The 15,620-nt window shown below is 44.3% G+C and overlaps 1 protein-coding gene across 5 annotated transcripts in view; it reads left to right on the top strand.

The window, feature by feature from the left end:
* The window catches only part of LOC135559550 (probable E3 ubiquitin-protein ligase HERC1), a 61,761-nt gene that overhangs the window by 34,926 nt on the left and 11,215 nt on the right, over nucleotides 1-15,620 (top strand). For 3 of the 5 annotated variants that reach the window (XM_065015827.1, XM_065015828.1, XM_065015825.1), the window contains exons 5-8: nucleotides 2,992-3,166; nucleotides 5,046-5,313; nucleotides 14,785-14,998; nucleotides 15,494-15,620. The exon at nucleotides 15,494-15,620 is cut by the window's right edge and continues 133 nt beyond it. In XM_065015827.1, the coding sequence (XP_064871899.1) occupies nucleotides 2,992-3,166; nucleotides 5,046-5,313; nucleotides 14,785-14,998; nucleotides 15,494-15,620 (784 nt within the window). The remainder of the gene's footprint in view (nucleotides 1-2,991; nucleotides 3,167-5,045; nucleotides 5,314-14,784; nucleotides 14,999-15,493) is intronic. The other 2 variants (XM_065015826.1, XM_065015829.1) reach the window with 2 other exon arrangements.

Below are 15,620 nucleotides of genomic sequence, written 5' to 3'. Positions count from 1 at the left end.
GTGTCCGGTCCTCTCTGTAATGTGGGTGAGATGTGTCTGGTCCTCTCTGTAATGTGGGTGAGATGTGTCCGGTCCTCTCTGTAACGTGGGTGAGATGTGTCCGGTCCTCTCTGTAATGTGGGTGAGATGTGTCTGGTCCTCTCTGTAATGTGGGTGAGATGTGTCCGGTCCTCTCTGTAACGTGGGTGAGATGTGTCTGGTCCTCTCTGTAACGTGGGTGAGATGTGTCCGGTCCTCTCTGTAATGTGGGTGAGATGTGTCTGGTCCTCTCTGTAATGTGGGTGAGATGTGTCTGGTCCTCTCTGTAATGTGGGTGAGATGTGTCTGGTCTTCTGTAATGTGGGTGAGATGTGTCTGGTCCTCTCTGTAATGTGGGTGGTTCAGATGTGTCCGGTCCTCTCTGTAACGTGGGTGAGATGTGTCCGGTCCTCTCTGTAATGTGGGTGAGATGTGTCTGGTCCTCTCTGTAACGTGGGTGAGATGTGTCCGGTCCTCTCTGTAATGTGGGTGAGATGTGTCTGGTCCTCTCTGTAATGTGGGTGAGGTGTGTCTGGTCCTCTCTGTAATGTGGGTGAGATGTGTCTGGTCCTCTCTGTAATGTGGGTGAGATGTGTCTGGTCCTCTCTGTAATGTGGGTGAGATGTGTCTGGTCCTCTCTGTAATGTGGGTGAGATGTGTCTGGTCCTCTCTGTAATGTGGGTGGTTCAGATGTGTCTGGTCCTCTCTGTAATGTGGGTGAGATGTGTCCGGTCCTCTCTGTAATGTGGGTGAGATGTGTCTGGTCCTCTCTCTAATGTGGGTGGTTCAGGTGTGTCTGGTCCTCTCTAATGTGGGTGGTTCAGCAGTGTCTGGTCCTCTCTGTAATGTGGGTGGTTCAGATGTGTCTGGTCCTCTCTGTAATGTGGGTGAGATGTGTCCGGTCCTCTCTGTAATGTGGGTGAGATGTGTCTGGTCCTCTCTGTAATGTGGGTGAGATGTGTCTGGTCCTCTCTGTAATGTGGGTGAGATGTGTCTGGTCCTCTCTGTAATGTGGGTGAGATGTGTCTGGTCCTCTCTGTAATGTGGGTGAGATGTGTCTGGTCCTCTCTGTAATGTGGGTGGTTCAGATGTGTCTGGTCCTCTCTGTAATGTGGGTGAGATGTGTCTGGTCCTCTCTGTAATGTGGGTGAGATGTGTCTGGTCCTCTCTGTAATGTGGGTGAGATGTGTCTGGTCCTCTCTGTAATGTGGGTGAGATGTGTCTGGTCCTCTCTGTAATGTGGGTGAGATGTGTCTGGTCCTCTCTGTAATGTGGGTGAGATGTGTCCGGTCCTCTCTATAATGTGGTTCAGATGTGTCCAGTCCTCTCTGTAATGTGGGTGAGATGTGTCCGGTCCTCTCTGTAATGTGGGTGGTTCAGATGTGTCCAGTCCTCTCTGTAATGTGGGTGAGATGTGTCTGGTCCTCTCTGTAATGTGGGTGAGATGTGTCCGGTCCTCTCTGTAATGTGGGTGAGATGTGTCTGGTCCTCTCTGTAATGTGGGTGAGATGTGTCCAGTCCTCTCTGTAACGTGGGTGAGATGTGTCCGGTCCTCTCTGTAATGTGGGTGAGATGTGTCTGGTCCTCTCTGTAATGTGGGTGAGATGTGTCTGGTCCTCTCTGTAATGTGGGTGGTTTTGATGTGTCTGGTCCTCTCTATAATGTGGGTGGTTCAGATGTATCTGGTCCTCTCTGTAATGTGGGTGAGATGTGTCTGGTCCTCTCTAATGTGGGTGAGATGTGTCCAGTCCTCTCTGTAACGTGGGTGAGATGTGTCTGGTCCTCTCTGTAATGTGGGTGAGATGTGTCCGGTCCTCTCTGTAACGTGGGTGAGATGTGTCTGGTCCTCTCTGTAATGTGGGTGAGATGTGTCTGGTCCTCTCTGTAATGTGGGTGAGATGTGTCTGGTCCTCTCTGTAATGTGGGTGGGATGTGTCTGGTCCTCTCTGTAATGTGGGTGAGATGTGTCCGGTCCTCTCTGTAACGTGGGTGAGATGTGTCTGGTCCTCTCTGTAACGTGGGTGAGATGTGTCCGGTCCTCTCTGTAATGTGGGTGAGATGTGTCTGGTCCTCTCTGTAATGTGGGTGAGATGTGTCCGGTCCTCTCTGTAACGTGGGTGAGATGTGTCCGGTCCTCTCTGTAATGTGGGTGAGATGTGTCTGGTCCTCTCTGTAATGTGGGTGAGATGTGTCCGGTCCTCTCTGTAACGTGGGTGAGATGTGTCCGGTCCTCTCTGTAACGTGGGTGAGATGTGTCTGGTCCTCTCTGTAACGTGGGTGAGATGTGTCCGGTCCTCTCTGTAATGTGGGTGAGATGTGTCTGGTCCTCTCTGTAATGTGGGTGGTTCAGATGTGTCTGGTCCTCTCTGTAATGTGGGTGAGATGTGTCTGGTCCTCTCTGTAATGTGGGTGAGATGTGTCTGGTCCTCTCTGTAATGTGGGTGAGATGTGTCTGGTCCTCTCTGTAATGTGGGTGGTTGAGATGTGTCCGGTCCTCTCTGTAATGTGGGTGAGATGTGTCTGGTCCTCTCTGTAATGTGGGTGGTTCAGATGTGTCCGGTCCTCTCTGTAATGTGGGTGGTTCAGATGTGTCTGGTCCTCTCTGTAATGTGGGTGAGATGTGTCCGGTCCTCTCTGTAATGTGGGTGGTTCAGATGTGTCCGGTCCTCTCTGTAATGTGGGTGGTTCAGATGTGTCTGGTCCTCTCTGTAATGTGGGTGGTATGTGTCCGGTCCTCTCTGTAATGTGGGTGGTTCAGATGTGTCTGGTCCTCTCTGTAATGTGGGTGAGATGTGTCCGGTCCTCTCTGTAATATGGGTGAGATGTGTCTGGTCCTCTCTGTAATGTGGGTGAGATGTGTCCGGTCCTCTCTGTAATGTGGGTGGTTCAGTGATCACCTGTTATGTCCATTTCGTGGGGTTGTAATTCTACATTGTGCGTCAGCTTCAACAAGTGTCTGCGTGTGTTTCCCAGGCTGCCAGGGCGCGGTGGAGAACAGCTCCTCGGGCAGGGTGACTCTGGGGGAGCAGGCCGCAGCGCTGGAGAACCCCCACGACAGGGTCATGGCTCTGAGGAGAGTGACCTCTGCAGCGCAGGTCCTACTGGCCAGGACCATGGTGATGAGAGCCCTGTCTCTACTCTCTGTCAGGTGGGTCTGTCTGTAGACTAGGTGTAGACTAGGTGTAGACGAGGTGTAGACTAGGTGTAGGACTGTCTGTAGACTAGGTATAGACTAGGTGTAGATGAAGTGTAGACGAGGTGTAGACCTGTGTGTAGACCTGTGTGTAGACTAGGTGTAGACTAGGTGTAGGACTGTGTAGACTAGGTGTAGGACTGTGTGTAGACTGGTGGTAGGACTGTGTAGACTGGTGGTAGGACTGTGTGTAGACTATGTGTAGGACTGTGTAGACTGTGTGTAGACTATGTGTAGGACTGTGTAGACTAGGTGTAGGACTGTGTTTAGACTAGGTGTAGGACTGTGTGTAGACTAGGTGTAGGACTGTGTGTAGACTAGGTGTAGGACTGTGTTTAGACTAGGTGTAGACTGTGTTTAGACTAGGTGTAGGACTGTGTTTAGACTAGGTGTAGACTGTGTTTAGACTATGTGTAGGACTGTGTAGACTGTGTTTAGACTAGGTGTAGGACTGGTTGTAGGCTAGGTGTAGACTAGTGGTAGGACTGTGTGTAGACTATGTGTAGGACTGTGTGTAGACTAGGTGTAGGACTGTGTGTAGACTAGGTGTAGGACTGTGTGTAGACTAGGTGTAGGACTGTGTGTAGACTAGGTGTAGGACTGTGTGTAGACCAGGTGTAGGACTATGTGTAGGACTGTGTTTAGACTAGGTGTAGGACTGTGTGTAGACTAGGTGTAGGACTGTGTTTAGACTAGGTGTAGGACTGTGTGTAGACTAGGTGTAGAACTGTGTTTACACTAGGTGTAGGACTGTGTTTAGACTAGGTGTAGGACTATGTGTAGACTAGGTGTAGAACTGTGTTTACACTAGGTGTAGGACTGTGTTTAGACTAGGTGTAGGACTATGTGTAGACTAGGTGTAGGACTGTAGACTAGGTGTAGGACTGTGTTTAGACTAGGTGTAGGACTGTGTTTAGACTAGGTGTAGGACTGTGTGTAGACTAGGTGTAGGACTGTGTGTAGGACTGGATAATGTGTTGGTCTCTGTCTCTCTCTCTGTCTCTCTCTGTTCTCTCTTTGTCTCTGGCTGTCTCTCTCTGTCTCCCTGGTGTCTTTCCGTCTGTCTCTCTCTGTCTCGTTGGTGTCTCTCTCTCTCTGTCTCTCTCTGTCTCTGGCTGTCTCTCTGTCTCCCTGGTGTCTTTCCGTCTGTCTCTCTCTGTCTCGTTGGTGTCTCTTTCAGTCTCGATCTCTCTCCATTCATCTCATGTTCCACTGTGTTTAGTTGGTGTCAGTGTATAAGGGTGAACTGCATTGCAACTACTGTATGTTTATGAGTATGGCCTTCTCTCCCTCCCCCTTTCTCTCTCCCTCCCCCTTTTTCTCTCCCCCCCTCTCTCTCTCCCCACCTCTCTCTACCTCTCTCTCCCACCCTCTCTCTCTCTCCCTCCTCTCTCTCCCTCTCCCCTCCTCTCTCTCCCTCCCCTCTCTCTCCCTCCCCTCTCCCTCCCCCTTTCTCTCTCTTCCCCCTCTCTCTCTCTCCCCACCTCTCTCTACCTCTCTCTCCCACCCTCTCTCTCTCCCCTCCTCTCTCTCCCTCTCCCCTCCTCTCTCCCCCTCCCCTCTCTCTCCCTTGCTCTCTCTCCCTCCCTCCCCTCTCTCTCCCTCCCCTCTCCCTCCCCCTTCCCCCCCTCTCTCTCTCTCCCCTCCTCTCTCTCTCTCTCTCTCGTTCTCTCTCCCCTCGTCTCTCTCCCTCCCCTCTCTCCCTCCCTCCCTCCTCTCTCTCCCTCCCCTCCTCTCTCTCCCCCTTTCTCTCTCTCTCTCTCCTCCTCTCCCTCCCTCCCCCTCTCTCTCCCCCTTTCCCTCTCCTCTCTCTCCCCCTTTCCCTCTCTCTCAGTGGTTCTAGCTGTAGCCTGGCAGCAGGGTTGGAGTCTCTGGGTCTGACAGACATCAGGACCCTGGTCAGACTGATGTGTCTGGCTGCAGCAGGGCGAGCCGGCCTCTCCACCAGCCCCACATCTGGATCAGGGGCCTCAGAGCGGCCCCGCGGGGCCACCAAGGCCAGCAAACCTATCTCCTGTCTGGCCTATCTCAGTACGGCTGTGGGTTGTCTGGCCTCCAACAGCCCCAACGCTGCCAAGCTGCTGGTCCAGCTCTGCACACAGGTAACAACAGATACACAACTCAGACTCACACAAAGATAATAGACTGGAAGAGAAACAGGAAGTGACCAGTTCTCTACTTCACTCAACGACTTTCAAAAAGACAGGAAGTTCAAGTCAACACAACCTTAGTTCAGCACCACACTTATGCAATACTTATCTTGACCTATACATATTTCCCAGAGTGCCTTAGCTTTCGAGTGAATTGTCGTTACCAACCATGACTATTTGTTATTGACAGAGACAGAGATCGTTGCAGTCATAGTTTTTTGTTGTCCTGTGGGTTTCACCGAGCCCGATCATTAAAATAAAAATGTTCAACACAGGTATTGAACGAGGCCTTAATTTGAGGGCCTAGTTTGACACCAATACAGTATAGTATCCTGAATGAAACTCATGGTTTTCAGGTCTGCAAATCACATTATGATGGTTGGCAAAGTGCTGTGTAATTCCTATTGGAATCCAGCCTCAGTGAAGATATCCAACAATTTGACTTGTTTATTCTCCCGTAACCTACAGTCAGACTGACTGCTGGGTCGGGAAGACTAAGATACGAGACGACCTGAACCATCCAAACTGGAACAACCATATCAGTAATGGATCCGATTAGTTGATAAAAATGTATGTTGTTCATATCTGAGTAGCATACGATGAATTAATCAATCGATGTGCTACATGTAAAAACATAGATATTGAGGGAAAAAACCTATTGTAAAAATCAATCGTGCAATAAATTAGAGCATGCTGGGAAATATGATAATGATGGGCGTGGTTTTGATTTAACACTGGTTGTAAACAACAACACTGGGGTTATTTTAGACCAATTAGAGTTAATTTAATAATGGTTGTAAACACCAACACTGTTGTTATTTTAGCCGGTGTAGAATACAGCCGGTGTTTAATACAGCCGGTGTAGAATACAGCCGGTGTTTAATACAGCCGGTGTTTAATACAGCCGGTGTAGAATACAGCCGGTGTAGAATACAGCCGGTGTTTAATACAGCCGGTGTAGAATACAGCCGGTGTTTAATACAGCCGATGTTTAATACAGCCGGTGTTTAATACAGCCGGTGTAGAATACAGCCGGTGTTTAATACAGCCGGTGTTTAATACAGCCGGTGTAGAATACAGCCGGTGTTTAATACAGCCGGTGTTTAATACAGCCGGTGTAGAATACAGCCGGTGTAGAATACAGCCGGTGTTTAATACAGCCGGTGTTTAATACAGCCGGTGTTTAATACAGCCGGTGTAGAATACAGCCGGTGTAGAATACAGCCGGTGTAGAATACAGCCGGTGTTTAATACAGCCGGTGTTTAATACAGCCGGTGTTTAATACAGCCGGTGTAGAATACAGCCGGTGTAGAATACAGCCGGTGTTTAATACAGCCGGTGTTTAATACAGCCGGTGTTTAATACAGCCGGTGTAGAATACAGCCGGTGTAGAATACAGCCGGTGTTTAATACAGCCGGTGTAGAATAAGGCCGGTGTAGAATACAGCCGGTGTTTAATAAAGCCGGTGTTTAATACAGCCGGTGTTTAATACAGCCGGTGTAGAATACAGCCGGTGTTTAATACAGCCGGTGTAGAATACAGCCGGTGTAGAATACAGCCGGTGTTTAATACAGCCGGTGTAGAATACAGCAGGTGTTTAATACAGCCGGTGTAGAATACAGCAGGTGTTTAATACAGCGGTGTAGAATACAGCCGGTGTTTAATACAGCCGGTGTTTAATACAGCCGGTGTTTAATACAGCCGGTGTTTAATACAGCCGGTGTTTAATACAGCCGGTGTAGAATACAGCCGGTGTAGAATACAGCCGGTGTTTAATACAGCCGGTGTTTAATACAGCCGGTGTTTAATACAGCCGGTGTAGAATACAGCCGGTGTAGAATACAGCCGGTGTTTAATACAGCCGGTGTAGAATAAGGCCGGTGTAGAATACAGCCGGTGTTTAATAAAGCCGGTGTTTAATACAGCCGGTGTTTAATACAGCCGGTGTAGAATACAGCCGGTGTTTAATACAGCCGGTGTAGAATACAGCCGGTGTAGAATACAGCCGGTGTTTAATACAGCCGGTGTAGAATACAGCAGGTGTTTAATACAGCCGGTGTAGAATACAGCAGGTGTTTAATACAGCCGGTGTAGAATACAGCCGGTGTTTAATACAGCCGGTGTTTAATACAGCCGGTGTTTAATACAGCCGGTGTTTAATACAGCCGGTGTTTAATACAGCCGGTGTAGAATACAGCCGGTGTTTAATACAGCCGGTGTTTAATACAGCCGGTGTAGAATACAGCCGGTGTTTAATACAGCCGGTGTTTAATACAGCCGGTGTAGAATACAGCCGGTGTAGAATACAGCCGGTGTAGAATACAGCCGGTGTTTAATACAGCCGGTGTTTAATACAGCCGGTGTTTAATACAGCCGGTGTAGAATACAGCCGGTGTAGAATACAGCCGGTGTTTAATACAGCCGGTGTTTAATACAGCCGGTGTTTAATACAGCCGGTGTAGAATACAGCCGGTGTAGAATACAGCCGGTGTTTAATACAGCCGGTGTAGAATAAGGCCGGTGTAGAATACAGCCGGTGTTTAATAAAGCCGGTGTTTAATACAGCCGGTGTTTAATACAGCCGGTGTAGAATACAGCCGGTGTTTAATACAGCCGGTGTAGAATACAGCCGGTGTAGAATACAGCCGGTGTTTAATACAGCCGGTGTAGAATACAGCAGGTGTTTAATACAGCCGGTGTAGAATACAGCAGGTGTTTAATACAGCCGGTGTAGAATACAGCCGGTGTTTAATACAGCCGGTGTTTAATACAGCCGGTGTTTAATACAGCCGGTGTTTAATACAGCCGGTGTTTAATACAGCCGGTGTAGAATACAGCCGGTGTAGAATACAGCCGGTGTTTAATACAGCCGGTGTTTAATACAGCCGGTGTTTAATACAGCCGGTGTAGAATACAGCCGGTGTAGAATACAGCCGGTGTTTAATACAGCCGGTGTAGAATAAGGCCGGTGTAGAATACAGCCGGTGTTTAATAAAGCCGGTGTTTAATACAGCCGGTGTTTAATACAGCCGGTGTAGAATACAGCCGGTGTTTAATACAGCCGGTGTAGAATACAGCCGGTGTAGAATACAGCCGGTGTTTAATACAGCCGGTGTAGAATACAGCAGGTGTTTAATACAGCCGGTGTAGAATACAGCAGGTGTTTAATACAGCCGGTGTAGAATACAGCCGGTGTTTAATACAGCCGGTGTTTAATACAGCCGGTGTTTAATACAGCCGGTGTTTAATACAGCCGGTGTTTAATACAGCCGGTGTAGAATACAGCCGGTGTTTAATACAGCCAGTGTAGAATACAGCCGGTGTTTAATACAGCCGGTGTAGAATACAGCCGGTGTTTAATACAGCAGGTGTTTAATACAGCCGGTGTAGAATACAGCAGGTGTTTAATACAGCCGGTGTTTAATACAGCCGGTGTTTAATACAGCCGGTGTTTAATACAGCAGGTGTTTAATACAGAACCTGTATATCTATCCGTCTCTAGAACCTGATCTAGCGTGTTAGGGTTCCTCTGACTGATCTAGAACCTGTATATCTATCTGTCTCTAGAACATGTATATCTATCTGTCTCTAGAACCTGTATATCTATCTGTCTCTAGAACCAGTATATCTATCTGTCTCTAGAACCAGTATACCTATCTGTCTCTAGAACCAGTATATCTATCTGTCTCTAGAACCTGTATACCTATCTGTCTCTAGAACCACTATATCTATCTGTCTCTAGAACCACTATATCTATCTGTCTCTAGAACCTGTATATCTATCTGTCTCTAGAACCAGTATATCTATCTCTCTAGAACCTGTATATATATCTGTCTCTAGAACCTGTATATCTATCTGTCTCTAGAACCAGTATATCTATCTCTCTAGAACCTGTATATATATCTGTCTCTAGAACCAGTATATCTATCTCTCTAGAACCTGTATATATATCTGTCTCTAGAACCTGTATATCTATCTGTCTCTAGAACATGTATATCTATCTGTCTCTAGAACCAGTATACCTATCTGTCTCTAGAACCAGTATATCTATCTGTCTCTAGAACCTGTATACCTATCTGTCTCTAGAACCTGTATACCTATCTGTCTCTAGAACCTGTATATCTATCTGTCTCTAGAACCAGTATATCTATCTCTCTAGAACCTGTATATATATATGTCTCTAGAACCAGTATATCTATCTCTCTAGAACCTGTATATATATCTGTCTCTAGAACCTGTATATCTATCTGTCTCTAGAACCTGTATATCTATCTGTCTCTAGAACCTGTATATCTATCTGTCTCTAGAACATGTATATCTATCTGTCTCTAGAACCTGTATATCTATCTGTCTCTAGAACCAGTATATCTATCTGTCTCTAGAACCTGATCTAGCGTGTTAGGGTTCCTCTGACTGATCTAGAACCATTATATCTATCTGTCTCTAGAACCTGTATATCTATCCGTCTCTAGAACCTGATCTAGCGTGTTAGGGTTCCTCTGACTGATCTAGAACCATTATATCTATCTGTCTCTAGAACCTGTATATCTATCCGTCTCTAGAACCTGATCTAGCATGTTAGGGTTCCTCTGACTGATCTAGAACCTGTATATATATCTGTCTCTAGAACCTGTATATCTATCTGTCTCTAGAACCAGTATATCTATCTGTCTCTAGAACATGTATATCTATCTGTCTCTAGAACCTGTATACCTATCTGTCTCTAGAACCTGTATACCTATCTGTCTCTAGAACCACTATATCTATCTGTCTCTAGAACCTGTATATCTATCTGTCTCTAGAACCTGTATATCTATCTGTCTCTAGAACCAGTATATCTATCTCTCTAGAACCTGTATATATATATGTCTCTAGAACCAGTATATCTATCTCTCTAGAACCTGTATATATATCTGTCTCTAGAACCTGTATATCTATCTGTCTCTAGAACCTGTATATCTATCTGTCTCTAGAACATGTATATCTATCTGTCTCTAGAACCTGTATATCTATCTGTCTCTAGAACCAGTATATCTATCTGTCTCTAGAACCTGATCTAGCGTGTTAGGGTTCCTCTGACTGATCTAGAACCATTATATCTATCTGTCTCTAGAACCTGTATATCTATCCGTCTCTAGAACCTGATCTAGCGTGTTAGGGTTCCTCTGACTGATCTAGAACCATTATATCTATCTGTCTCTAGAACCTGTATATCTATCCGTCTCTAGAACCTGATCTAGCATGTTAGGGTTCCTCTGACTGATCTAGAACCTGTATATATATCTGTCTCTAGAACCTGTATATCTATCTGTCTCTAGAACCAGTATATCTATCTGTCTCTAGAACCTGTATATCTATCTGTCTCTAGAACCTGTATATCTATCTGTCTCTAGAACCTGTATATCTATCTGTCTCTAGAACATGTATATCTATCTGTCTCTAGAACCTGTATATCTATCTGTCTCTAGAACCAGTATATCTATCTGTCTCTAGAACCTGATCTAGCGTGTTAGGGTTCCTCTGACTGATCTAGAACCATTATATCTATCTGTCTCTAGAACCTGTATATCTATCCGTCTCTAGAACCTGATCTAGCGTGTTAGGGTTCCTCTGACTGATCTAGAACCATTATATCTATCTGTCTCTAGAACCTGTATATCTATCCGTCTCTAGAACCTGATCTAGCATGTTAGGGTTCCTCTGACTGATCTAGAACCTGTATATATATCTGTCTCTAGAACCTGTATATCTATCTGTCTCTAGAACCAGTATATCTATCTGTCTCTAGAACATGTATATCTATCTGTCTCTAGAACCTGTATACCTATCTGTCTCTAGAACCTGTATACCTATCTGTCTCTAGAACCACTATATCTATCTGTCTCTAGAACCTGTATATCTATCTGTCTCTAGAACCTGTATATCTATCTGTCTCTAGAACCAGTATATCTATCTCTCTAGAACCTGTATATATATATGTCTCTAGAACCAGTATATCTATCTCTCTAGAACCTGTATATATATCTGTCTCTAGAACCTGTATATCTATCTGTCTCTAGAACCTGTATATCTATCTGTCTCTAGAACATGTATATCTATCTGTCTCTAGAACCTGTATATCTATCTGTCTCTAGAACCAGTATATCTATCTGTCTCTAGAACCTGATCTAGCGTGTTAGGGTTCCTCTGACTGATCTAGAACCATTATATCTATCTGTCTCTAGAACCTGTATATCTATCCGTCTCTAGAACCTGATCTAGCGTGTTAGGGTTCCTCTGACTGATCTAGAACCATTATATCTATCTGTCTCTAGAACCTGTATATCTATCCGTCTCTAGAACCTGATCTAGCATGTTAGGGTTCCTCTGACTGATCTAGAACCTGTATATATATCTGTCTCTAGAACCTGTATATCTATCTGTCTCTAGAACCAGTATATCTATCTGTCTCTAGAACATGTATATCTATCTGTCTCTAGAACCTGTATACCTATCTGTCTCTAGAACCAGTATATCTATCTGTCTCTAGAACCTGTATACCTATCTGTCTCTAGAACCACTATATCTATCTGTCTCTAGAACCTGTATATCTATCTGTCTCTAGAACCAGTATATCTATCTCTCTAGAACCTGTATATATATCTGTCTCTAGAACCTGTATATCTATCTGTCTCTAGAACCAGTATATCTATCTCTCTAGAACCTGTATATATATCTGTCTCTAGAACCTGTATATCTATATGTCTCTAGAACCTGTATATCTATCTGTCTCTAGAACCTGTATATCTATCTGTCTTTAGAACATGTATATCTATCTGTCTTTAGAACCAGTATACCTATCTGTCTCTAGAACCAGTATATCTATCTGTCTCTAGAACCACTATATCAATCTGTCTCTAGAACCTGTATATCTATCTGTCTCTAGAACCAGTATATCTATCTCTCTAGAACCTGTATATATATCTGTCTCTAGAACCAGTATATCTATCTCTCTAGAACCTGTATATATATCTGTCTCTAGAACATGTATATATATCTGTCTCTAGAGCCTGTATATCTATCTGTCTCTAGAACCAGTATATCTATCTGTCTCTAGAACCTGATCTAGCGTGTTAGCGTTCCTCTGACTGATCTAGAACCATTTTATCTATCTGTCTCTAGAACCTATATATCTATCCGTCTCTAGAACCTGATCTAGCGTGTTAGGGTTCCTCTGACTGATCTAGAACCATTATATCTATCTGTCTCTAGAACCTGTATATCTATCCGTCTCTAGAACCTGATCTAGCGTGTTAGGGTTCCTCTGACTGATCTAGAACCTGTATATCTATCTGTCTCTAGAACCTGTATATCTATCTGTCTCTAGAACCAGTATATCTATCTGTCTCTAGAACATGTATATCTATCTGTCTCTAGAACCTGTATATCTATCTGTCTCTAGAACCAGTATACCTATCTGTCTCTAGAACCAGTATATATATCTGTCTCTAGAACCTGTATACCTATCTGTCTCTAGAACCATTATATCTATCTGTCTCTAGAACCTGTATATCTATCTGTCTCTAGAACCTGTATATCTATCTGTCTCTAGAACCAGTATATCTATCTCTCTAGAACCTGTATATATATCTGTCTCTAGAACCTGTATATCTATCTGTCTATAGAACCAGTATATCTATCTCTCTAGAACCTGTATATATATCTGTCTCTAGAACCAGTATATCTATCTCTCTAGAACCTGTATATATATCTGTCTCTAGAACCTGTATATCTATCTGTCTCTAGAACATGTATATCTATCTGTCTCTAGAACCAGTATACCTATCTGTCTCTAGAACCAGTATATCTATCTGTCTCTAGAACCTGTATACCTATCTGTCTCTAGAACCACTATATCTATCTTTCTCTAGAACCTGTATATCTATCTGTCTCTAGAACCTGTATATCTATCTGTCTCTAGAACCAGTATATCTATCTCTCTAGAACATGTATATATATCTGTCTCTAGAACCTGTATATCTATCTGTCTCTAGAACCTGTATATCTATCTGTCTCTAGAACATGTATATCTATCTGTCTCTAGAACCTGTATATCTATCTGTCTCTACAACCAGTATATCTATCTGTCTCTAGAACCTGATCTAGCGTGTTAGGGTTCCTCTGACTGATCTAGAACCATTTTATCTATCTGTCTCTAGAACCTGTATATCTATCCGTCTCTAGAACCTGATCTAGCGTGTTAGGGTTCCTCTGACTGATCTAGAACCATTATATCTATCTGTCTCTAGAACCTGTATATCTATCCGTCTCTAGAACCTGATCTAGCGTGTTAGGGTTCCTCTGACTGATCTAGAACCTGTATATCTATCTGTCTCTAGAACCTGTATACCTATCTGTCTCTAGAACCATTATATCTATCTGTCTCTAGAACCTGTATATCTATCTGTCTCTAGAACCTGTATATCTATCTGTCTCTAGAACCAGTATATCTATCTCTCTAGAACCTGTATATATATCTGTCTCTAGAACCTGTATATCTATCTGTCTCTAGAACCAGTATATCTATCTCTCTAGAACCTGTATATATATATGTCTCTAGAACCAGTATATCTATCTCTCTAGAACCTGTATATATATCTGTCTCTAGAACCTGTATATCTATCTGTCTCTAGAACATGTATATCTATCTGTCTCTAGAACCAGTATACCTATCTGTCTCTAGAACCAGTATATCTATCTGTCTCTAGAACCTGTATACCTATCTGTCTCTAGAACCACTATATCTATCTGTCTCTAGAACCTGTATATCTATCTGTCTCTAGAACCAGTATATCTATCTCTCTAGAACCTGTATATATATCTGTCTCTAGAACATGTATATCTATCTGTCTCTAGAACCAGTATACCTATCTGTCTCTAGAACCAGTATATCTATCTGTCTCTAGAACCTGTATACCTATCTGTCTCTAGAACCACTATATCTATCTGTCTCTAGAACCTGTATATCTATCTGTCTCTAGAACCAGTATATCTATCTCTCTAGAACCTGTATATATATCTGTCTCTAGAACCTGTATATCTATCTGTCTCTAGAACCAGTATATCTATCTCTCTAGAACCTGTATATATATATGTCTCTAGAACCAGTATATCTATCTCTCTAGAACCTGTATATATCTATCTGTCTCTAGAACATGTATATCTATCTGTCTCTAGAACCTGTATATCTATCTGTCTCTAGAACCAGTATATCTATCTGTCTCTAGAACCTGATCTAGCGTGTTAGGGTTCCTCTGACTGATCTAGAACCATTATATCGATCTGTCTCTAGAACCTGTATATCTATCCATCTCTAGAACCTGATCTAGCGTGTTAGGGTTCCTCTGACTGATCTAGAACCTGTATATCTATCCGTCTCTAGAACCTGATCTCGGCGGCAACGGGGATGAACCTGACCACGGTAGACGACTCCGTCCAGAGGAAGTTCCTCCCCAGCTTCCTGAGGGGCGTGGCCGAGGAGAACAAGCTTGTGACGTCACCCAATTTCGTGGTCACCCAGGCCCTCGTGGCCCTACTCGCTGATAAAGGGGCCCGGCTCAGACCCAACTATGACAAGGCTGACGCGGAGAAGAGAGGTTCGTGAGACCTGGAGTCGGCCTCTGTGGTCCTCGGAGATTTCTAGACGTTGCGATAATGTCACACGTTGTCTGTCGTCGACATGTCGTTAAGCGGCGTCGTCATAATTCAATAGAGTTTTTGTAACTGACTATGTTTTGTTTGTAAAATTGCATTATGGGATGAACAAAGATATTTCTCAGCTCATTTAGAATGTTTAATTTAAGAAATGGTTGAAAGGGGGGGCAGGGGAGGGGCAGTGATTATAGATTTGAAGTCGCCTCGTATTTTCAGATTGTCTGCACGGGATGACAGTACATACAGACATGTAGCTACTAGCTGTTGTTAGCAGTTTGTGCTAGCCTCCACAGTGCCCGTGCTAGTTGTCATTATCACCGTAGTGTTTTGGACCATTCATTATGTTATGTTATAATTAACATCCTCTCATCTCTCCCCCACCCCAAAATAAAACTCACTCACCGTTCCTTCTTCCACCCCTTTTGTTTTCGTTCCAGCAGGTTTAATTGCACATTTGTATACCCATCCTTCCTATCATCCCACTGCTGTAGGACCTCTGGAGCTGGCCAACGCGCTGGCTGCTTGCTGCCTGTCTTCTCGTCTGTCCTCGGGACACCGGCAGTG

The sequence above is a fragment of the Oncorhynchus nerka genome, unplaced genomic scaffold (genome assembly GCF_034236695.1).
Source record: "Oncorhynchus nerka isolate Pitt River unplaced genomic scaffold, Oner_Uvic_2.0 unplaced_scaffold_1260, whole genome shotgun sequence".
NCBI classification, from domain to species: Eukaryota; Metazoa; Chordata; class Actinopteri; order Salmoniformes; family Salmonidae; genus Oncorhynchus; species Oncorhynchus nerka.
This window is presented reverse-complemented; position numbering and strand designations above follow the sequence as displayed.